This window comes from Pongo abelii, chromosome 9, assembly GCF_028885655.2.
Source record: "Pongo abelii isolate AG06213 chromosome 9, NHGRI_mPonAbe1-v2.0_pri, whole genome shotgun sequence".
NCBI lineage: Eukaryota > Metazoa > Chordata > Mammalia > Primates > Hominidae > Pongo > Pongo abelii.
Genome location: NC_071994.2, coordinates 111401365 through 111425460, shown reverse-complemented (window position 1 = coordinate 111425460; position 24096 = coordinate 111401365). Strand labels below are relative to the sequence as shown.

Sequence of the window (24096 nt, the reverse complement as noted above, 5' to 3'; positions counted from 1 at the left end):
TGTCTGAAAAAACAAAAACAAAAAACAAAAAAACTGTACATTAGAAAATACAGTCCTACAAAGTCTGACTCTTGAAAACTCAATTTGGTAAGAATAAAGGTCATGGATTTTTCTTTGAAAAATAGCAAAAAACTGTATTGGAATTGGTAAAATTTGATATGGATAAAGTAGTTTGGTTACTGAAATCTTTGTTGTAAAATTTACACAGAAAAGATATATTCTGTTTAAAATAATCTCAGTTAAATAAAAATGAAAACATAAAAAAATAGAAAAAATTAGGAACTATACTGCATAGAAAATTGATCAAGCAATTGAACTGCCTATATGGTGCTTGCTCTGTGAAATATTTTCTACACACAAATTCATTTATATTGGCATAATTCTATAGTTCCAACTCAAATGTTTCTATTCATAACGTGAAATCAAGTCCTCAGAGTAGAAAAGTTCAGTACCCATGCTTAGCACAGTGCTTAGTACACACACGATATTCCAAAAACTCAGTAGAGAGGAGGAGCCTATGAAGAAGGCAAAAGTGAAAGGAGAAAAATCAGGAGAGTGGATCAAAAAGGTAAACAGAACACAGTTCAAGCAAGGCATGGTTGATGATGTGAAGTATTAATAAAACATTAAGGAAAAGGAAGAATGAAAGGTGACCACCAGACTTAGCAACATGAAGTTTATGAGAGACATTAGCAAGTGCTATTTTACTGGAATAAATGGAAGAGGGGGAAATGCAGACAGCAAATATAGACAACTCTTTCACAAAGTTTGTCTGTGAGAGGAAGGAAGAGAGAGGGTGATACCTAAAAGAGAACATAGGGAAGAGGGAAATTATTTTGTGTTTGTGAGAAAGGGAATTTTTAAACAGGAGAGGTTTTAAAATGTTCAGAACATAGTTCAGAGGGACAACAGCATATTAAAAAATTAAGTACCTGAGAAAGAGCAGATAAAAAAACAAAGCACAGGAAGAATTAGTCTCAAACAGAAGGATAAACTGTTTCTGTAACATGAGGGAAGATATTAAAGGAGGAGATGCCAGGAGATTTCAATGTTTGAGAGTGGGATGTGGCGAGATTTCCTCTCTCTGCCTTCTATTTTCTCCAAGTAGGAGGCAGGCTGAAAGCAACGGCATAGAAGAGAAGATGAGAGGTTTAAGCAGAATGGAGAAGCTGAAATTGTCATTGTGGAGGAATGAGTTGGCCAAAGAAATTCGGTAAGCATCCCAGACAGTAACATGAGCCAATTTAAGAATGGATATCAAGAAATTTATAGAAGAGGCAATCTGCTTCTTCTGTGACATACAATAAACAAGCAAACAAATAAATATATAATTATAAACCCTAAGTGCTATAAAGGAAATGAACAGGGTGCTATGGCAGAAAATGCGTGGTATAAACTCTGAGACAGGTGGTTTTACTTTCGTCTTTCAAATAAGGAACTCAACTAGTGGCAGAGTCAGTATTAGAACACAAGTCTGTCTACTCTAAGGCTTAAGCTTCAGACCATAATTTTATATATATGATGCTTAGTCCAATAAGTAAATTCAGTTTAAAAATCACATGGCATCTGTACAGTGTCTATAACAGAATAACCCAAAGTATGAGATAAATACTGTCATAAATAATAGAACCTCTAATATTTACCTGTAAACTTATTCCAGTTTCTTCTTTACTTTTTTCACTCAAGCTAGAAATAGTTGTACTTTGGCTTCCTTCTTCAAATGCAAGACTTCTGTTTGTCACAAGAACACCTCTTTTAATGAGAACATACTATTTGGAAGCTCCTGAATACATATACTATAGACTTTGACAGAAAAAAACTAATGAAGGTTGCAAACAAAACAGAACAAATCACTTATACTTTAAAACATAATACCATTTATACCTAGGATGGAAAAGGAATTTGTGAATGAAAATTATATTTTAAGAATAATCTTCTACATATGGGAAGCCTATATGCAAAAATATGATTATTTATAAAGAGATAGGATTGTTTAAAAATAGAGCAGATGCCATCCAATTCAGGTACTATATACTCTGTCAGTGGTTTCACCTGAAATTCAACCCAATCAATAATTACAGACACACAAATAAAGACCACAATAAGACAGAATTTAATACCTAATAGATATAAATTAAGACATCTGATATTAACTATTGAAAAGGAAGTAGATCAGTAGGATCCACTTAAACCAAGATTATAAAACTAGAAAGTGACAGTCAGGATTAGAACTCAGATTTGTCTACTTCAAGGCCTTAACTTTATGCATTTTATACATATAACATTCAGTTCTGTAAGTAACTTCAATTCTAAAACCATGACAGCTGTGGTGTCTATAACAGTAATAATCTAATACATAAAATAAATACTATCATAAGTGATACTGCCTCTAATATTTACCTATATACTTATTCCAGTTTCTTAATTTTTTTTTTGAGATAGGGTCTCGCTCTGTCGCCTAGGCTGGAGTGCAGTGGCATAATCATGGCTCACTGCAGCCTCTCCCTCCTGGGCTCAAGCGATCCTCCTCCCTCAGCCTCCTGAGTTGCTGGGACTACATGTGCAAGCCACTATGCCCAGCTAATTTATTTTTATTTTTAGTAGAGCTGAGGTCTCACTATGTTGGCCCAGGCTAGTCTCAGTCTCCTGGTCACAAGCAATCCTGTCACTTTGGCCTCCCAAAGTGCTGGGATTACATGCGTGAGCCACTGTGCCCAACCTTCTTTACTTTTTTAACTAACACTAGAAACAGTTATACTTTGGCTCCCTTCTTCAAATATAAGGCTTCCTACTGATCCACTTCCTTATCAACTACATTTCTGTACACAAATGGGTATAACCGCTTTAAAAAACAATTTGGGACCAGGTGCAGCGGCTCATGCTTGTAATCCCAGCACTTTGAAAGGCTGAGGTGGGAGGACTGCTTGAGTGCAAGAGCTTGGGACCAGCCTGAGCAACATAGCAAGATCTTGTCTCTACTAAAAATAAAAATTAAAAAAAATGAGTTGGATGCAGTGGTGTGTGCCTATAGTCCTAGCTACTTGGAGGCTGAGGCAGGAGGATCACTTGAGCCCGGAAGATCAAGGCTACAGTGAGCTATGATCGCACCACTGCACCACAGCCTGTGCGAAATAATGAGACCCAGGCCATTTCAAACGAACAAACATTTGAAAAGAGCAGTTGGGATAATAAAGTGTTTTACTTTATTTTTTACTCTTACTTTCTTGATTATTTTTTGTTCTTCACCATGATCTAGGAGTATATTTATTAGATTCTTATGACAGTTCTAACTCAGTCAGAGGAAAGCGAATTAAATTCACTAGAAATACAGGTCGATAAAGAAATGAAACTTAATTAGTCACAGAAATAAATCAGTCACATTATAGACATTTTGGATTATAATTTTGGATATTTTATATCCAAAATGAATCTTGAATAGTTTAGAAATTAGTGGTAAATCTAATCTGACTGAAGTTAGGAAATAATTTAATCATTTGAAAAATATTTATCACCCTTAAGTTCTCAATGCTAGGGCTGTTATGGGGAATATACAGAAAATTAAGTATGGATTCTGTCCTATAGGAATTTGCTATCTGTTAAAGTTTTATAATACCTAAGTAATAAACATTCTTATTATTTCGGAGCAGGAATTACATATTCCTTTTTAAAAATTTATTATAATTTCACTTTAAAACAAAATTTCTATCTAAAATGTCTTTTAAATGGGGAACAGGAGGCAAAATAAATCTTTACTATATACCCTTATTGAGACAATGCCAACATTAATTTTAAAAACCAAAAATTCTAAATTCCATTACCTTTTCTCTTGATCATCCATGCTTTTCTTATCTGCATAGATTTCTGCATAGAGTAAAGCTGTAAAGTGAGCAGCACAAGACTGAGCTACCTTGGCAACTTCTAGATAATTTAAATCCAGCCAGAAAGCATCATTAAAAATTGTTCCTGAAGAAGGTCTAAAGAAAAATGAGATATAATGTCATTCACTTTTTTAAACTTCAATATCAAAAGAAAAGCATGTTGATATAGAATACAATGGTAGTAACTGCTTAACACAAAATTACAAATTCCCAAAAACCACATTTCCCCAATATATACCTGTAAACATTATAAGATAACATGGCTGAAGAGTCCTATTTAATTAATCTTTTTGGTTTTTCTTTTTTCCCTCAAACCTATCAGAGAATCTGATAAAACCTGTAGACTATCACCTGATACAAAATTGGGGTTCATATCTGCTCTCTACCAAGAAATCCATGTACCACAGACTAAGAATAGGATACACAGAATAGCTAATACGAATGCACACAAGCACCCCCCAACACACACTTTAAAACAGTCAATTTAATAAAAATATTGTTTCATCTAAGACACAAATACATGTCTTTCCTATTGTGACTTATTTTCTCCTTAATGTATTGCCTAGGTTGAGTTACTTAACAAAAATCTTCCACTACGTTAATAGGTAGGTCAAGATTGAAAGAGACCATAGATAGTATCTTTTTCAAAACTAGCATTGTAGAGATGGGACATGGTAGTGCTTAAGAGCACTGGTGTTGAAGTACAATACAGGTAGGTTCAAATATAGCTATATTGCCTACTACCAGCTGTGTGATCTTCAGCAACTTAACTTCTTAAACCTCAGTTTCCTAGTTTCCTTACTTGAAAATGCCGAACAACATGGACCTCAGAGAATGGGTGCAACAATTAAATAATGCCTGCAAAGCTGATGAATAAGGCACACCCTACTACACAGCAAGCACTCAACTGAAGTTAATTTTCTGAGGAACATTAAGTTCAGAGAAGTGAAATAATTTCCCCATGGAAAGGAAGACACTGCAGACATTATTCTGATTTTGAAAGATGATAAGACTGAGGTTCAAAGACACCAAGCAATTTTGTTGTTGTTGTTGTTTTATTGTTGTTCTTTGTTTTTGCCCAACATACTGTACAGGATAACAAGTAATTTTTACACAGCACAAGCTTGGACTTGAATGCATGTCTTTACCCCTTTTTCTATATCCCATTCGTACTTTCTCAAGGAATATTCTTTAGGATCTTATTCAGAATTAAAATGAAATATGAAGAATTTTTATCTTGTCCAACTCCTGCTAATGTCAACACCATTCTACCCCAATGGTAAGTCTGAAACGAATGACTCAAAGGTAAAACTGCCTCCCAACACCAAGAAAACAAACGCTCTCCACTACATTAAAGCTTCTGATAGGCCTTCTCAGAAGATAATCTGGTATAAAACTCTAAGGTAAAATAACCAGAAGCAAAGACACTGAAAAGCATAAAAGTTCTTTTTCTACTAGAGAAGAAGAATGGTTTAAGACTACACAGGAATTAATTTTTTAAGATATTAATGCATTTAGGCTTAAAAACATTTCATTTTTCACTCACCTCTCCCTCCCATTCTTTACCAACCACCTCTACCACACCACCATACACACTTGTGAGACATTGATTCCTGCCTATTCAAATTATAGGCCTACTACACTATTTCTTCAGAGTTCTGGTCAACTCTCAAGCAGTATTGATCAGTCAGACCATCCATTCTAGCAATTCCTGTATGCACTGTTAAAAATCTCATGAGAAATAACAGGAACAAAGATATACTATAAAACAATTAACCAGAAACAAGAAAATAAACATTGTCACAGCACAGTATTGCCACAGATTTCGAGACCACTGCACACAGTAAAGAAACTTACATCTTAAAATAAAGATACATAAAGAAGACATTTACACAACTCTATTTACTTCTTAGAACTAAAGCAAAGAGAAAAGTAAAAAAAGGGGTAATACAGCTAAATGTAACTTGGAAAAACACTTGCTCCTATCCTTAACATAGATGAAATAAATTGGAGCCAAGAAGGCTGCATAATTTAACAAAGGTAACACGGTTACTGGTACAGCTGGCACTAGAATTGAGAGTTCTTGACACTGATTTAACCAAAGTGCTATCCTGAATATGGATTACTGCAAGGAGATATAAACATCACACAAATTAAATATAACACTTTGCAACAGCTTCACCTAAAATAATCATGTTAAAATTCAGCCAATATTTAACAAGTTACACTCTAGATCCTAAATGTAAGAAGCAACACTCATTACATTACCTCTTTTGTCTTCTCATGTAGTCCACAACAGCAAGCATTGTTCTTTGTGATTTTTTATCCAAACAGCATCGGAAAAAGTGCTCTGACTCTGACAAACAAAAATATCTCCCCTCAGTCCCAGGCATTCTTGCTTACACACCTTCTTCCTTCTTGTTTATGTGTCTGTCTCCCACTATGCTATAAGGTTCTGGTGGGCAGTACCTAACACAAAATTGGTTCTGAAGGAATTTAATAGCATTTCTTTTGCTTTTAAAAGAAACTGTTATCTTAATAAAAGTGAGAACTTACATTGTAATTTATATTTTATTTCTGAGGAGGACTAATTAATTGATTCAATAAGATCTTTTATGTGCAGGTCCTCAGTATATAAGCATGAACAAGACAGATCATGTCAGACCACACAGAACTCACTGATTAGCCTGGAACATTACAACACAATATGATAAGTGTTATAATAGGAAAGTTTAAAATGCTACAGAAGCTTAGCAGAGGGAACCTCACCTAGACAAGAAAAGTTTCACAGAAAAAGTGATACTGGCCAAGTGCAATGGCTCCTGCCTGTAGTCCCAGCACTTTAGGAGGCCGATGCAGATGGATCACTTGAGGCCAAGTCTGAGACCAGCCCGGCCAACATGGTGAAACCCTATCTCTATTAAAGATACAAAAATTAGCAGGGCATGCTGGCACACATCTGTAATCCCAGCTACTCAGGAGGCTGAGGCACGGGAATTGCTTGAACCTGAGGGGCAGAGGTTGCAGTGAGCTGAGATTGCACCACTGCACTCCAGCCTGGGTGACACAGCGAGACTCTGTCTCAAGAGAAAAAAAGAAAGAAAAAAGAAAAAGTGATACCTGAAAGAAGAGTAATAGTCATGAGAGCAGGAAAGGATAAAAGGATAGTGCTACAGGCAATAATAACAATATCTGAGATGGCTGGAAGCAAGAAATAACTTGGAAAATTTAATGAAAGAATTTCAACTGTGCTAAGTCATGGAGCTAGAAAGCAGTAAGGATGCTAAGGGCAGAGAGAAACAAATGGACTAAGTTATTCATAATATGGAATTGGCAAGATTTGGTAATCAGATGAAATACGTGAGAGAGGTTTCTAGAGTAAGCAACTGAGTGCCATTTGTCAAAGAGGTACACATTTAAAAAAGTAGGCTGGGGGGAAGAGATGAAGAAGACAACACGTTTGCTTTTGGACAGCTGAGTTTGAGATGCACATGGGACGTTTAGTGAAGGCAATGAAGCTTATAGCCATCAGAAAAGATACACCATTTAAATTTTACAAAAATATGCATTTACTTTCCTTTTCAATAACAATTTTATATGTGAAGTTTAAATTTTCACTTAAGGTAATAAAAATATTGGCACTGTATACAGATAAAATAAAACAATTACTTTACCTTCCAATGGTTGTGGCATAAATACATAAGTGATAAACATGAAAAAAGTCTTGGCCATGTTCATGATAACAAATTACCAGATTATCATAAACAATGATTACCTTAAACTATGTAATAAAAATTGTTTTTAATAGTACTGTAAATTACATATTAAAGTTTTAAATGCTTAAATCACTTATACCTGTATTCTCCCAATTAAAGATAAGAGATACATTTTAGATAGTTTACAAAGCCTCTATGAGAATTTTTATTTTAGGATTTTCATTTCAGTGGCCTAAGGAAAATTCATATAAGCACATTCTAGATCATTTAGAGAACAGCCTATAATCTAGTAGGATCACAGGATGGGCATCTATGTCTATGTTTATAATTTATATTTTTCCAAATAGTAGATTTGTAATTGCTGTTAGCCAACAGAAAATAAAATACATAAAATATAAAGCATAGCAAACTGAAGTCTAAATGACATTAGAGTCATGTCAAATGAAGGTTGTAGCAGTAAAACTAAAAGAAACAATTGGAAGAACTGAGTAATCACAACCTTTGCTGAAGTGACTGGAAGGATTGGGAGGAGCAGATTAGTTGGGGCAAAATATCACATTAAATCAACATTTATATTAGAATTGATTGGTCTTTAAGTACAACAAGTGAATTTGTACCTAGCTTTATGTTTGCATATAAAACACTAATAATATATAATAAAGACAGTTAACAATAAAGATCTGTGAATTTTGTATCCTTTTATAAAATTTAGGCTTTAAAAACTGACCCATAATGAGCCTTCAAGCATGCATATATGTATTATACATACCCAACCCTTGGTGGAATTTCTTTTGCTATTATGCTCTTGGCATGAGAAATACCCATTACATGTCATAGAAGGAAAGTAGGTTATAAGAGTAAATAAAGTACAATTCAATTTTTGTTTTAAACAATTAGAAGGATATACACTAAATGTTAATTATAGTTATACAAAGGGTTTTTTTTTTTTTTTAGACAGTCTCGCTGTGTCGTTCAGTCTGGAATGCAGTGGTGTAATCTTGGCTCACTGCAACCTCTACCTCCTGAGTTCAAGTGATTCTCCTGCCTCAGCCTCCCAAGTAGCTGCAATTATAGGTGCCTGCCACCATGCCCGGCTAATTTTTGTATTTTTCGCAGGGACGGGGTTTCACCATGTTGGCCAGGCTGTTCTTGAACTCCTGACCTGAAGTGATCCACCAACCTTGGCCTCCCAAAGTGCTGGCATTACAGGCGTGAGCCACTGTGCCCGGCCAAAGGCTGCTTTTTAAATTGAGTTGGCCAGAGCTCTGAAAATATGAAAATTCTATCATATCTGCACCACAGTACCTAAAATATCTGATTGTGTTTGTTTTTTCCATTGCTAGAATGTGGGTGTTTCTTTTTCACATTAATATTGCCAGTGCAAGCACAGTGCCTGACACATATTGAAAGCTCAATTAGTTGACCCATTATCAATAGGCAAAATGTACTGAGGGAATACTACACATCAAGTATTATCCTAGGCACTTTACACACATTATTTCATTGAAAACTTGTTGCAACTGTTGCAACTTTTATCTCCATTCCATAGATGAAGAAACAAATTTAGAGGTTATAGATTTAATCCTGTAAAGTGCTTTTAGTGGGATTCCACCTTAAATCCATCTTTCTCTAGAACTGAGAAGTTTACGGTATTAATGTTAAAAATTTAATAGAATACCTGAATCCAAGTTTGCAGGGGTTGTGGATCGGCTCGTTTGCGAGAAGTGTCGAAGACAGCTGGTGAAAAATCCCTGAACATGTGAAGAAAGCAGATTTCTCCATGATTCATTTTTATCTTGGAGTAAAATATCATGAATCAAGTATGGAAGTACAGTCTGACAAAAGTCAGTTTTCACCTAGAATATACAAACAAATCCACCCAATAGTTTGAGTAAAAATGAGTAAAATTAATACATTTTACTTAAAATTTTCATGCCCCGTTGACATATTAAATTTCTAAAAGATGATAGATTAACCTGCCATAAACTCAACATACTGCTAAAAAAACAAACAAAAAACATGTATTAGGTGGTGTTTAAAAAAACCACACTAGGCTAGTATATCAATATCAAATATATATGTTAGTGACACTGTAACTGTTTATTTCCAGTCTAGGCCATTAGCATAATGAAATAGAATATTGCTTACAAATGAAATTATATCACCACTTTAAATACAATTTCAGAGTTGAAAAGCGTTAGTAACAGAAGGAGTTTTCTGATTTGATAGAAGAGGGAAAAAGGTATCAAAAGTTTAAGACAAAAGTTGGAAATCTGATTTTTATGCATTTTCTAACCTCAGTGAAGAACTACAACAGTTATGTTAAAAATGTTTATTTTTTAATATGCCCAACTTCTGGGTATAAAATTTGGGTAATTATTTGTGGTATATTCCAAAGAGCAGAAAAGTGCTCCAATACATCTGGCACATTAAAACAGTATTCAGCTTTACTTTTGCTATTCACCGCACTCCATATTTAACGTATGAATGAATCATTACACTCCATATCCATCATATTTCACACACATAAGACAGGTTATAGATTACTAATTGCACCCTTTTTCTTTTTCAAACCAAAGACAAGGCAAAACACCAGTTTTAGAGCTAGAGAATTTAAAGTACCAGAAATGGGGTGTGTACATATGTATATTTGGAACATTTTATTTTCTGGCTCAAAGGTAAAACTTTATAAGCTTTGTTCACTAATGAGAAATAAGCTGCATGTGTGTTCAGGGTACCACTCTGCTGAATTGGTATGAGTGCGGTGTAGTATTGCAGAGAAGGTGATGTTTTATTCACTGTCACTACTTTTTCTGTAGAAAATAAGAACTGCTTCTTACATGGCTTTCAATGTGAGTACATTATGAAAATATTTCTCTATCAGTTATCTGTAATCAGCAGATGTTTGACCTTGTCAGATGTTGTATTTTCACATTTCTGTTGAATTGCATTTGACAGTGCTATAAATTAACTGTAAATCTTAGAGCATCATAGTACGCTGTTTTAGATTACACATTTGATGGAAGAGTATAAACTTTGTTTCATTTGGTATGTACCTTTACTCTTTATTGAGATAAATTGTACTATATCCTCAAAAATAAAAAAGCTATGCTGATTGCTGCCCCACTCCTTTTTCTTATTCAAGAAAGCATATAAGGGAAAATAAAGGTGCTCTTATCAGAAGACGTAAACAAAGTTAGAACAGGCTCTTGGTTAATGCAAATAATTTATAATCAGCAGTATTTTAACTATCATTAGTATTAGTAACAAATTATTCAAGGCACCCCTTAGAACTCCTCTAGTTTGTTGCTATCCCGAAGCTGAAACCTAATGCGTAAAGTTATGACTAAATACGGACGCTCACTTTAATAAATTTACAACAGTTTGAGTGGGGGTGATACTATGTGAAGATGATGTGCAGTATCACAGCATTCTTTAGATAAACAGGTCATAAACAAGGAATTACATCAGACTAATTAATCTTCTTACTTCACACATTGGCTTTAATAATTGAAGAATTTCACATTTTGTGCCTCCACTGTCCAAAAAAGCACAAGTCAGTGTCTTTATCCAAATGTCATGATTTTCACTGAGAGGAATCCACAGATTTATATCATCCAGGCCTTCAAAAGGGTTTTCTTTGTCAAATCTGGGTACTTCTAAAAACTAGAAAGAAAGGGATTAGAAAATGTAAATAAGAGAAGTGGAAATCATTGTACCTTTCCTACACAAAATGAGTATAACAAATCTGTTTCTGAATAAAGCTAAATACAGTTAAAACTAAATCTGGAGGCAATGTTTACCTTTTAAAATGAAAACATTTATGTTTATACAAGAGGCAGAGTGGTATGGCAAAAACTGCTGCTTCAGGCAGCAGAAAAATTAGGTTCTACTCTCAGCTCTGTCACTCATTAGTAGCATATTACACATATCACAAACTCTGACTCATCTGTCTCGAACAAAACTAGACCACATCTACCACAGAGACTTGATTTCAAAATGAAATGAGATTTCAAAATGTTAAAATTAAAATGCCTTCCAGGTTATATTATTAGTTTCATTAACAGTTTATATTACTAGTAATTTTACTAACACCAAAATTATATTTATGATGCCCTGAAAGTACTGCTTCAATGTTGGGTTTCTGCCCTGAAATTAAATTGGTGAAAACTAAACTGTGTATTTCTCAGTCACTTTATGAAAAGAAGATAGTAAAGAGGAATGCTTAGACTAAGGAAGGAACAAGTGTTCTTAAACATGCTTCACAGAATACTTACAGTGGAACCTTATTATGATATCAACATGGAAAAAGGGAGAAATCTATGGGTCATCCTATATTTCACCAGGGGATTGTGATACGTTAACTTGACATGGAAATAAACACTTGTGGATCACAATAACTATAAACCATACCCAGAGCTAACAGCTTTCATGGGAGCAAAGTAGGGTTTTCTATTTCTAAAAAAATAAGGTCTGTCTTTAAGAATTTCCTCTCCCCCAAAAATCAACTACTATTTCCTCAGGTTACCTATCTCAGCTTTTCCACACTGCCATAATAAATTAAAAATAACACATTCCCTGGATTTATGAAATATGGCTTAAATTACTTATAGGAAAGGTTAATTGTTAGTACAATACTATTTCAAGCAATTTAACAGTCATGACCCACAGCAAACAGAACTGTTTTAGATATGCTGGGTATTTAATAAACATTTATTACTTAAGAGACCTTTTTTCTCGATGTTCTAAAAGGCTGTAGATAGGCCAGCATTGGATCTGTTGTCATCTTATAAATCTCCCAGAAACTATGTCCAGTCTTTGTGGCTAAAATGTTTTTCAAACAGGTAACAGCTGCTGATCGAACTTTGACACTGAAAAAACAAACAATTCAAATGCCTATCAAGTACACCAGTTATTAATCTTGATGAATGTTAACCTCCACTGAAAAAATTTCAAAACTAAAATTTAAAATTTGTATTAGGAAACTTTACATTTACAAAATTCTGCAATATCAAACAAAATTATCAAAGGACTTTCACTAGTCATTCAGTAAACCTGAATTACTAATCACTGCAATAGCAATTCCCTTCATTCAATACAGTTTAATTGTGACTACTATACATTAAAAACCTGCTTCCTAGTATTCTTAAGTTTAAGTCACACTAATATTTCTGTGCATCTGTTTCAGAAAAACCAATTTCGAATTACTATGAAATGAATGAAACATTTAATGCTCGCAAATTTTCTGTGGCACTCTCTTCAAAAACTGTGCTTGATATACCTTGATATACATTTAAAAAATGAGATGAACTGGCTGAGTGTGGTGTGGCTCAAGCACATAAACCTTGCACATTAGAAGGCTGAGGCAGGAGGATTGCTTGAGCCCAAGAATTTGGGGTTACAGTAAGCTATGATCTATGATGTATGATCATGCCACTGTGCTCCAGCCTGGGTGACAGAGCGAGACCCTGTCTCAAAAAAAAAAAAAAAAAAGAAAAAAAGAGATGAATTAATACATGTTAATACAAGGATAGACGGATGGCTAGAAGTGATTAAGCAGGACAGCATAAAATATAGAAACTATATGATAAGCATATGGGTGTTTACTATTTCCATTTTGCTGTATGTTTAAAACTTTTTATAATAAAATGTTTGGAAATAAACCATACAAATTTGTTTAATGAAACAAAAACAACAACAAAAGAAAGAAATATACAGGTACGTTAAATCAATAACGGAAATATGGCAGTTAGACATTATTGCCAATCATTTATTCCTCAAGAGAAGGAGGAAGGGAAATACAGAAAAAAATCAAAACACCTATTTATCTTAGAAAGGTGCCTGGTTGTGAGGAAAACCCTTTGAGCCTACCATCAAATATGGTGGTGATGGAGTACTCAAAGATACCAATCAATCAATCAACAAATAAATAAGAGAGAGAAAGAGCATGCATGCAAAAGTAATCTCAACCAACCAGCTGAAATTTTGATATGTGGTGCAATTCTGTTTTGCACAGAGAATAAATAAGCAATAGAAAACCCTGTCTGATTAGCTTAAGACTTCTAGGATTATAAAACAACCTCTCTGCTTTATGGCTTATTTTAAAAAGATCAAAATAAGGCCTCACTTAGAGGAGAGTGGCACCTCTGATATTGACAAGAGCCTAAAACATCTCCCTTTATATTCCCCTATCTTAATTTTCTGTGTAGAACCATCTCGCATTTTTCTTATTAATTGTTTATTTGTCTAGTCCCATCAAAATTTTAACAGGGACCTTGTCTGGAATGTTCACCATTATATCAAGTGTCTGGCACATAGTAGGGTAAATAATTATGTGAATTAATAAAAATACAAGAATTTTCATAAAGACACTGAGATTAAAAAAAGGACAAAGCTTTAGTTACTGAGAATATCAATTTGTGTGAAGTATCATTCTCCATGAATGTCATATTAAGTGAGATTACATATAAGGTATCAATAAATACTCACCAATCTTCTACCAGTGTGTTATTCAGGTAGGTCAACATTATGAAGGTCCACTGAAGTTCTTTATCTTCAAATAACTTAAGGGCCTTGGTATAAGATGCATCTTTACTATGTTGTATAGCTATGGTAGAGAAATCTATAGGACCCACTTCTCCCAAGCAGCTTCCAACAGCCTCTACATATAGAAATTCTATTTCAGTAGTCATAGGTAAGAGATCATACATAAAACTGAAATTTTCTAATTTCAAAACTATAATGCTGTTTTGCCGTACTTCAAGAATTAACCTTAAGGCCAAGTGCAGTGGCTCACGACTGTAATCCCAGCACTTTGGGAGACAGAGGTGGGCGGATCACCTGAGGTCAGGAGTTCGAGACCAGCCTGGCCAACATAGTAAAGCCCCATCTTTACTAAAAATACAAAATTAGCCAGGCGTGGTAGCGCAGGCCTGTAATCCCAGCTACTCAGGAGGCTGAGGCAGGAGAATCACTTGAACCCAGGAGGTGGAGGCTGCAGTGAGCCAAGATCGCACCACTGCACTCCAGCCTGGGTGACAAAAGAAAAAAAAAAAAAAAAAAGAGAGAGTGAGAGAATCAACCTTAAAACTGTTAAAATTTTTGTTAAGTTATCACACAAATTCCATAATCTTAAACACACAGTTCAATGATAATTTATACATACGAATACACATTTTTTCTGCCTGTGTTCTCCCTAACCAGATGAAGATAGGGCATTTTCAACAACCCAGAGGGCTCTTCGTGCTCTCTCCATCATGATGGTATTTACTAAAATATGTTCACAAATTTTTTGAGAGGCCTTCTTTCAAAGGGTAGAGCCTAACTTCCCTCCCGTTGAGTGTGGGCTGTACTTAGTGACTCACATCTAACAAACAGAATGTATATAAGTTTTTCACCTCTTTGATTAAATTTATTCCTGGGTATTTATTTCTTTTAGATGCTATCATAAATGGAATTGCTTTTCTAATTCTTTTTGGATTGTGCACTGCTAGTATATACAAACACCACTAATTATGTGTTGATCTTGTACCGTGCAACTTTGCTAAATTCGTTTATTAGCACTACAGTAGCTTTCTTGTGGATTCTCTGGGATTTTCTATACATAAGATCATGTCGTCTGTAAATACAGATAGTTTTACTTCCTTTGTAATTGGCATGCTTTTAATTTCTTTTTCTTGTTTAATTGCTCTGGCTACAACTTCCAGTACATTGTTGAACAGCAGTAGTGAAAGTGGACAGCCTTGTCTCATTCCTGATCTTAGGGGGAAAGCTGTGAGAACAAACCACATTAATTTTATGCTACACAGGAAAGCCACTTAGGGCTTCTGTTGTAAATCAGGTCTGTCCCTAAAAGCAGTGCCACTATGGACAAGGAGGTAAATATGTTGGTTAAAGAAAACTTCTACAGTTCCGGTAAGATTCTGTTTCTTAGTCTGGGTGCTACATGTACAAGTGTACTCTGCAAACATTCTTCAAGCTAGATATTTTTGATCTGTATACTTTTCTATATGTAGGATATATCTCAATTTTTTAAGATCTACAAAAAAGGAAGTACTCTAGATATTAGGCTCCTACTGAGAAGTTAAGGCTGTTGAAGAAAGATAGTAGAATCTGTGAGACACTACTTATTCCCATTTTTCTAATTTGAAACAAAACCATCACAAGAGCTTCAAGCTGACTTTAACCAGGTGATTTCTCCATCCCGTGGTCACTAAATCTAAACACCTGAACTAGAGATGATGTTGGCTTCTTATCTTACATTAGGTTTCCCCTCAAATGGCTGTAGGAAAGGACTTGAATGGTTTTTAATTACTTAAGTTTCATCTAGCTCTCCAAGTCTTCATTCTTATGTCTGTTACATAACAAAAGACACTGAGTACCTGTCAGTTATAATGTATTTATAAAATATATCCGCAGTCAATTTATTTGCAACTTAACTCTAAAAACAAGTATTTCTGACTTTCCTAAATATTTACAAGGCATTTTCAAATTAAGTTACACATATGTAAATCTCTAACTTTTCATTTTATATGAATATTTAAGGAAGAAAAGTACAAAAGGGGCCTTTTTAGGGACATTTTAATTAAATAGGCATGTAACTTAGCTAGCATCTCATATTTCCCCAATATCCCAAATGACAAACCCTCATTTATTTTGAAGATATAATAAAGATGACCACCACATAACTCACATTCATTCAGCCAATACAATCATGCTTTGCTTAATGACACAGATATGTTCTGAGAAATGTGTCATTGGGCAATTCTGTCACTGTGTGAACATCACAGAATATACTTACACAAACCTAGATGGCATAGCTTACTACACACCTAGGCTACAAACCTGTATAGCATGTTACTATACTGAATACTACAGGCAATTGTAACAATGTTAAGTATCTGTACATCTAAGCAGAAAACATACAGTAAAAATACAGTATTATAATCTGTCCTATATGTGATCCACAGTTGACTGAAATGTCATGCAGCGCATGACTGTAGTTTACCTAGAACTTCTTTTTCACCAGTGTGGTTTATTGCCATCTTGGATAACTGCAACAAATTGACAACTAGCTTCACCATAATCCCATCTTGTGGATTATCTAGAAATAATGTTTTAAAAATTAGTTTAAACTAGCATGAAGACAACACTTCTGTTTATAATTACACATATATTAAATTATCTGACTAGAAAATTTCTATAAAGTTTAAAAAAGGTTTTAAGTCATGAGTAGCTCAAAAAATATGTAGGGAATGAATCTGAACTTCCTTAATACAACAGATTCTTTTGAAAGTGATTAGCAATATCTGACAACAGAGAAAATAAAATGTCTTAAACAAATTGTGCAGATAAGCCAACACCTTAGCAAAATCACAAACAGAAGCACAAGAATCATTCAACACTAAAGCTAGAAGGGACTTTGGGAGCCTGCTTGGCTTTTTAACATCTAACATTTAGAGTTTAGACCAGCACTGTCCCACAGAACTTTCTGCAATGATGGAAATGTCTATAATCTACACTGTCCAATGATCACTACTGACCAAACGTACTACTGAGAACTTGATATGTGTTCAGTACCAATGAAAAAACTGAACTTCAAATTTCATTTAATTTTACTTCACTTAAATAGCCAAATGGCTAGTGGCTGTAATGCACAAGGCAGATCTCTAGCCCATAAAATACTCAAGAACACAAGAACAAGAAATAATGGGGTTTCTAGTTACATACATTTTATATATCTGAAATGTATTAGAAACTCTATGCTCGGATAGTCAAAACTAAAATTCATTTTAAAAAGTACTGAGAGTAAAAACAACACAAGAGAAATATGAAATTAGGCCAGGCGTGGTGACTCATGCCTGTAATCCCACCACTTTGGGAGGCCGAGGCAGATGGATCACTTGAGGTCAGGAGTTCGAGACCAGCCTGGACAACATGGTGAAACCCCATCTCTACTAAAGATACAAAAAATTAGCTGGGCATGGTGGCACACACCTGTAATCCCTGCTACTTGGGAGGCTGGAGCAGGAGAATCACTTGAACCCAGGAGGTGGAGGTTGCAGTGAGCTGAGATTGCGCCACTGCACTCCAACGTGGGGGACAGAGTGAGACTCCGTTTCAAAAAAAAAAAGAAAGAAAGAAATATGAAATTAATTGGTATAGGAAGATGAAAATCAAAACACAAAATAGAAAGTTTCCCAAATACTGTAATAATGTCCACTTCAAATCAAATTAACAAGCAAGCTAGAAAAACTTACAAATACATACTTACATACATATACACACACATAACACATATGACTAAAGTATTAAAATGAGACATATTTCTTTCATTCAGGTAAACTGGATTAGAAGACAAGACTAACTTGTATGTCTGGCTCTAAGGAATTAAAATTTTCTTTTACATGGTTGGAAGGTGTTAAAAATGTTTAAGCATGGGCCAGGCGCGGTGGCTCATGCCTGTAATCCCAGCACTTTGGGAGGCTGAGGTGGACGGATCGCCTGAGCTCAGGGGTTTGAGACCAGCCTGGCCAACATGGTGAAACCCCGTCTCTACTGAAAAAAAAAACAAAAAATTAGCCAAGCGTGGTGGCAGGTGCCTGTAATCCCAGCTACTAGGAAGGCTGAGGCACGAGAATCTGAGCTCGGGAGGTGGGGGTTGCAGTGAGCCAAGATAGCACCATTGCATTCCAGCCTGGGCAACAAGAGCAAAACTCCGTCTTAAAAAAAAAAAAAAAAAAGAAATGAAAAATGTTTAAGCATGGCTAGACGCCGTGGCTCACACCTCTAATCCCAATGCTTTGTGAGGCTAAGGCAGGAGGATCGCTTGAGGCCAAGAATTCGAGACCAACCTAGGCAACAAAGTGGGACCCCTGTCCCTACAAAAAATAAAAAAAAATAAATGAAGTAGCTAGGTGTAGTGGTGTGTGCCTGCAGTCCCAGCTATTCAGCAGGCTGAGACAGGAGAATTCCTTGTACCCAGGAATTCAAGGTCGTAGTAAGTTATGATGGTGCCACTACACTCCAGCCTGGGTGACAGAGTGAGACTCCTAAAAAAAAAAAAAAAATTCTGTCTCTTAAAAAAAAAAAATTTAGGCAGTAGAAAAACATGATCATGTTTGGGTTTAGAGAAATCATTCTGGCAGAGGATGAATAAAATAGGAAGAGTTCAGGGTGAGAAGACCAGTTAGGACCAGTTTTATAGTTAGATGAGAAATGAGGGTCTGAACTAAATGACGAGAGTCTGAACTAAGTCTGTGACAATGAAACCAAGAGCAAGACTTTACAAAATATTCTTTCAAAAAGAAACAGGTAGAAATAACCCATGTCATTAAAATTAGCACCCTGAGATGCTCTCATAATGTCCATCATCTGATCTTTATGTAGTTCCAGTTGTCTTCGAAGATCCTTTAGTCCTTCAAGTCTTGTCAATGGAAGTGCATCATAAACACTTACTGAGAGAAAATGGTTAATTTCCTAAAAGAGAAAATTAATTAAAATGTAACTTGCTTTTAACATGGTTAAGCCTGTGAAATAAAACTTAATAAAAGAAAAAAATTAGTTAAGTGCCATTTATAGACACTGACTCATGTCTCTATTACTACCAAACAAGGAAGAAATAAATGATTTCTTCCACTGCAAACCCTACAATGTTTCAATTCTCTTTTTTAGACAGAGTCTCGCTCTGTCACCAAGGCTAGAGTGCAGTGGCGCTATCAAGGCTCACTGCTACCTCCGCCTCCCAGGTTCAAGTGATTCTAATGTCTCAGCCTCCCGAAAAGGTGGCATTTACAGGAATGTGCCACCATGCCCAGCTAATTTTGTATTTTTAGTAGAGATGGGGTTTTGCCATGTTGGCCAGGCTGGTCTCAAACTCCTGACCTCAGGTGATCTGCCCGCCTCAGCCTTCCAAAGCACTGGGATTACAGGCGTGAGCCACTGCACCCTGCGTAATCATTTAAATTCTAATAGACTCTCTCATGGTAACACACATTTCAAGATTGTTATAGCATACTCAACTGGAGGGAAATGCTTAAATTTCTCTTTAGTAGTACAACTCTACATCTTAACTTATTTAAATATGTTTTTATATTTACAGAATCAAATACAGACTATCATTTAAAAATTATAATTAAGATATGTATGGAAGAATATACCTAAACATAATTTTGAGGTTTATAAAGATTAAAACTTGAAATATGCTTTCAAAAATTAAACGTTATCTCTAACACAAACATTAAATTGACATTGAGAAGATCCATTGGTAGTTTTGAGCTATCAGTGGACCTTAGCATCTTATGTGTTAAAATCAAAACTATTTTATGTCACATTCCTTGAAAACTTAAATTTGGATCTTTACCAGGAAGTTTTGATATTTATACTTTGGCTTCAATGCAAAGAGATACATTAAGATTCATTTTTTTATTTCTGAAGTAGGTAGATCTCATGTTACACACACACAAGTATGTGTGTATATACATATATATATATATATATATATATTTTTTTTTTTTTTTTTTTTTTGAGACAGGGTCTCACTCTGTCACCCAGGCTGGAGTGCAGTGGAGCAATCTTGGCTTATCGCAGCCTTGACCTCCAGGGCTCAGGTGAACCTTCCATCTCAGCTACCTGAGTAGCTGATTCTACAAGCACATATCACCATGCCCAACTAATTTTTTGTAGAGACAGGGTTTCACCATGTTGCCCAGGCTGGTCTTGAACTCCTGGGCTCAGGCAATCCTGCCTCAGCCTCCCAAAGTGCTCAGATTATAGGCATGAGCCAATGTGCCTGGCCTACGTATATATTTTTAATCACAATTTAAAAAAAGATTCCATTTTTTACTGCTAGAGCATTACAGATTTTTGAAAAGTACTACTGTCTATGTTCTCTAATAAAAAATAGTAGATGATGAAATTTTTATTACCTCCAAGAGTGAAAAGGGTCCTCTACTGTATTTGATTTTTTGCTGAGTAATACGCAAATCCTTAAAAACAACATGGTCAGGAAAAGGATCTAAAAGCTTAATCGTGAGATAGAGGTTTTCATTATCCTTGTTATCTATCACTAAGTATTTCAACAAGTCCAATACCTAAATATAATTTAAAAAGAAAAAATTATAAGGAGAGAAATAATTTTAAAGTAAGCCAACAAAACTTACTGTAATAAATGATAAAATCTATTAACCTAGATCAGATTAAATGTTCTAATTACGTCTAAGATACCCAGCTTTTAGTTTTTGTGTTTTCAAATAATTCAATAATTATGTAAGGTACTATTACAAGATGGGTACTGAGGTTAAAAAAAATGCCAATATTAATGAAACAGTTTATATAAGTAGTAACTCAAATACCACCATAATGTTGCGAACTGCTATCCCTAGTTTTGACTACCTCTCTACTTCAGCATAGTAGATAAAACTATCAAAAGTACCAAGTGCTCTGTAATTGATTACAAAGGTTAATTCATTAGGAATATTTTTCCAATCATTTTACAAAAAATATTCTCAATAAAATCACCAATTATACCAAGTAAACATAAAACACTCAAATCCTTCTAACAATACTTTGTATATTTTAAATATCATTTTGAAGATGATTCAGAAAATTACCTGTTTCTGAACCTCCACCTGCTCCTCCACAAGGGGTATAAGTGTACCAACAATAACATGAAGATGGTTTTCTAGAGCATCCTTACAGTAAGTCACGGCTGTCTGGCAAACCTGACTTAACAAGTCACAACAAAGGGAGAAGCTACGTAATGACACATCCATGATACAAGAAGGCCTAATATAGGGAGAAAAAAACAACAACAACCAGTAAGTTCTGGAAAATTACTCTGAAATAAATTCATTCAGAAGTCCTTTTGTTCAGCATCTCTAATTCTTATATGCCCTGACATAAATATTTTAATGGCTTATAAGCCAAAAAGAGAAGTCACATCAGCAAAATGCAGAATAGGCAGCTCTAAGCTTCCATCCTTTAACAGAAACATTGAAAAACAGGCAAAATTGTCAGAACTAATTCTAATTCTGTAAAATAGTCAAAGGTTTACAGTAATCAGGAAAATATTGAATCAAGAAAAATGCAACTGAAAAACAGTAGGAAAGTTTCGTGGTGACTTTACTTGTCCTTGCCCACCCCTACCCCAGCGTGGCAACAATCGCAAAAGCAGTGGCCTGTATCCTCAGTCTGAGACACTGGCTCATGGTAGTTCATGGAGCTAAATAGATTAGTTGCAAACTATTGTATATGTCTATTCTAACCTGTCTGGAGCCAAGGACTGATGTAAAGTGCATGGCTCTGTTTCGTTTAACTTCATACCAGCTACAAAAGATATGGGTGTTGCTTGAAACTTCGTAAGGCTGACCAACAACCTGCAAGTGCATAGGGCAAAAGATTACTGTTGAGACATACAAGAGGCTGCCTAAAGCCTAGGAGTAGCTGGGGAGAGTATTTCTTTGGGAAATTAGTATATTCAAAAGCACCCACAAATTAGGGGGAATTCAGAAAGCCACACACATGCTCAAGATAAGACTCTTGCTCAGAAAAGACCAGAGAAGACCGTAAGCTTGTATTTGGGGCTGATCCCAAGCAATGCAAGCACGGCTAAGTGTTGAAGAAGAATCCTAGCATAAAGCCAATCTGCAAACACTAGGAAAAGTTTTCTCCTCTCATGCTTCCTCATTCCAACACTCTTGGTATCCAAGGAAATCTCTATCAAACACTATCTAAACACAAGCTAAGGTACAAGGTTTTCAGTGACCACACAAGGCAAGACACAAAAGGACATATATTGTACAACTCTACATTAAAATACCTACAATAGGCAAATTCATTGAGACAGAAAATAGATTAGTTTCTCAATGGCCAGTGGGAAGGGGGAATGTGGAGTTATTGTGGAATGAGTAGAGAGGTTCAGTTTGAGATAATGAAAGTTTGGACACAGACGGTGGTGATGGTTGCACAACAATGGAAATGTAATTGATGCCACTGAACTGGCCATTTAATGGCGAAAATAAAAAATTTTGTTACATAGTTTACCACAATAAAAAAGACCTTAAAAAATAGAAATCTCATTAAAATCAATGGAAAAGATCACAGATGCTAAATTGAACAACCCCAATTCTTGTTTTGTTTTTGTTTTTTCTTTTTTTTCTTGAGACGGAGTCTTGCTCTGTCGCCCAGGCTGGAGTGCAGTGGTGCAAGTTCGATTCACTGCAAGCTCTGCCTACCTGGTTCTGGCCATTTTCCTGCCTCAGCCTCCTGAGTAGCTGGGACTACAGGCACCTGCCACCACACCCGGCTAATTTTTTTGTATTTTTAGTAGACACAGGGTTTCACCATGTTAGCCAGGATGGTCCCGATCTCCTGACCTTGTGATCCGCCTGCCTCGGCCTCCCAAAGTGCTGGGATTACAGGCTTGAGCCACTGCGCCCAGCCGAACAACCCCAAATCTATAGTAACATTTATTTGAGGCCATCAATAGCTAGAATATTAGTATTAAAATGTTGAAGATCCTTCTTAAGATTTCTAGAATTGGAGAAGTAGTGCTTTTTTTTTTTTTTTAATTGAGTGAAAGTCTCACTCTGTTGCCCAGGCAGGAATGCAGTGGTGCAATCAAGGCTCACTGGCAGCCTCAAACTCTTGAGCTCAAGCCATCCTCCTACCTCAGCCTCCTAAGTAGCTAGAACTACAGACGCATATCATCATACCTGGATAATTTTCTTTCTTTTTTTTTTTTTTGAGACAAGAGTCTCGCTCTGTCTCCCAGGCTGGAGTGTAGTGGCACAATCTTTGCTCACTGTAACCTGCAACCTCTGCCTCCTGAGCGCAAGCGATCCTCCCACCTCAGCCTACGGAGTAGGTGAGACTACAGGTGCATGCCACAATCCCTGGCTAATTTTTTAAAAAATTTTTGTAGAGATGGGGTTTCACATCATATTGCCCAGGCTGGTCTCTAACTCCCGGGCTCAAGCAATCTACCTACTTCAACCTCCCAAAGTGCTGGGATTATAGGTGTGAGCTACCACACCTGGCCCTAATTTTGTTTTTTAAAAAATTTTTAGTAGAAACGAGGTCTGCTATGTTTCCCAGGCAAGTAGTGCAGTTTTTAAAAACTAGTAGGTAAATATAATAGACATCTAAAAAAGCAAAATTCAGAAAGCAACATTCTGGTATCTACCTCTTAGAAGCATATAAACTTTCAATTAAAAGAACAGGATAGGTTGGGGGTAGTAGCTCATGCCTGTAATCCCAGCACACTGGGAGGCTGAGGCTGACAGTTCACTTGAGCCCAGGAGTTTGAGACCACCCTGGGCAATATGGTGAAACCCCACCTCTACAAAAAACACAAAAAATTAGTCAGACATGGTGGTATGCTCCTGTAGTCCCAGCTACCCGGCAGGGTGAGGAGGAAGAGGAAGGATAATCTGAACCCAGGAGGTTGAGGATGCAGTGAGCCGTGACTGCACCCAGCATGGGCAGACAGAGTGAGTCTTTGT

At 35.8% G+C, this 24096-nt stretch overlaps 2 protein-coding genes across 11 annotated transcripts in view; one reads left to right on the top strand and one right to left on the bottom strand.

The window, feature by feature from the left end:
• Positions 1–6153, top strand: part of C9H11orf65 (chromosome 9 C11orf65 homolog) — a 162788-nt gene extending 156635 nt beyond the window's left edge. The window contains exons 8-9 of one of the 2 annotated variants that reach the window (XM_054525006.1): positions 1109–1213; positions 4664–6153. In XM_054525006.1, the coding sequence (XP_054380981.1) occupies positions 1109–1213; positions 4664–4733 (175 nt within the window). In that variant the 3' untranslated portion in view covers positions 4734–6153. Of the gene's footprint in view, positions 1–1105; positions 1214–4663 lie in introns of both variants that reach the window. The other variant, XM_054525005.1, reaches the window with a different exon arrangement.
• Positions 1–24096, bottom strand: part of ATM (ATM serine/threonine kinase) — a 139153-nt gene that overhangs the window by 49042 nt on the left and 66015 nt on the right. For all 9 annotated transcript variants that reach the window (XM_054524991.2, XM_063711358.1, XM_054524992.2 and 6 more), the window contains 11 exons: positions 21205–21379; positions 20521–20685; positions 18940–19072; positions 16602–16697; positions 14084–14255; positions 12324–12465; positions 11084–11260; positions 9273–9450; positions 6147–6234; positions 3819–3974; positions 1644–1731 (listed from right to left, as the gene is read on the bottom strand). In XM_054524991.2, coding sequence (XP_054380966.1) covers positions 1644–1731; positions 3819–3974; positions 6147–6234; positions 9273–9450; positions 11084–11260; positions 12324–12465; positions 14084–14255; positions 16602–16697; positions 18940–19072; positions 20521–20685; positions 21205–21379 — 1570 coding nt within the window. The remainder of the gene's footprint in view (positions 1–1643; positions 1732–3818; positions 3975–6146; positions 6235–9272; positions 9451–11083; positions 11261–12323; positions 12466–14083; positions 14256–16601; positions 16698–18939; positions 19073–20520; positions 20686–21204; positions 21380–24096) is intronic.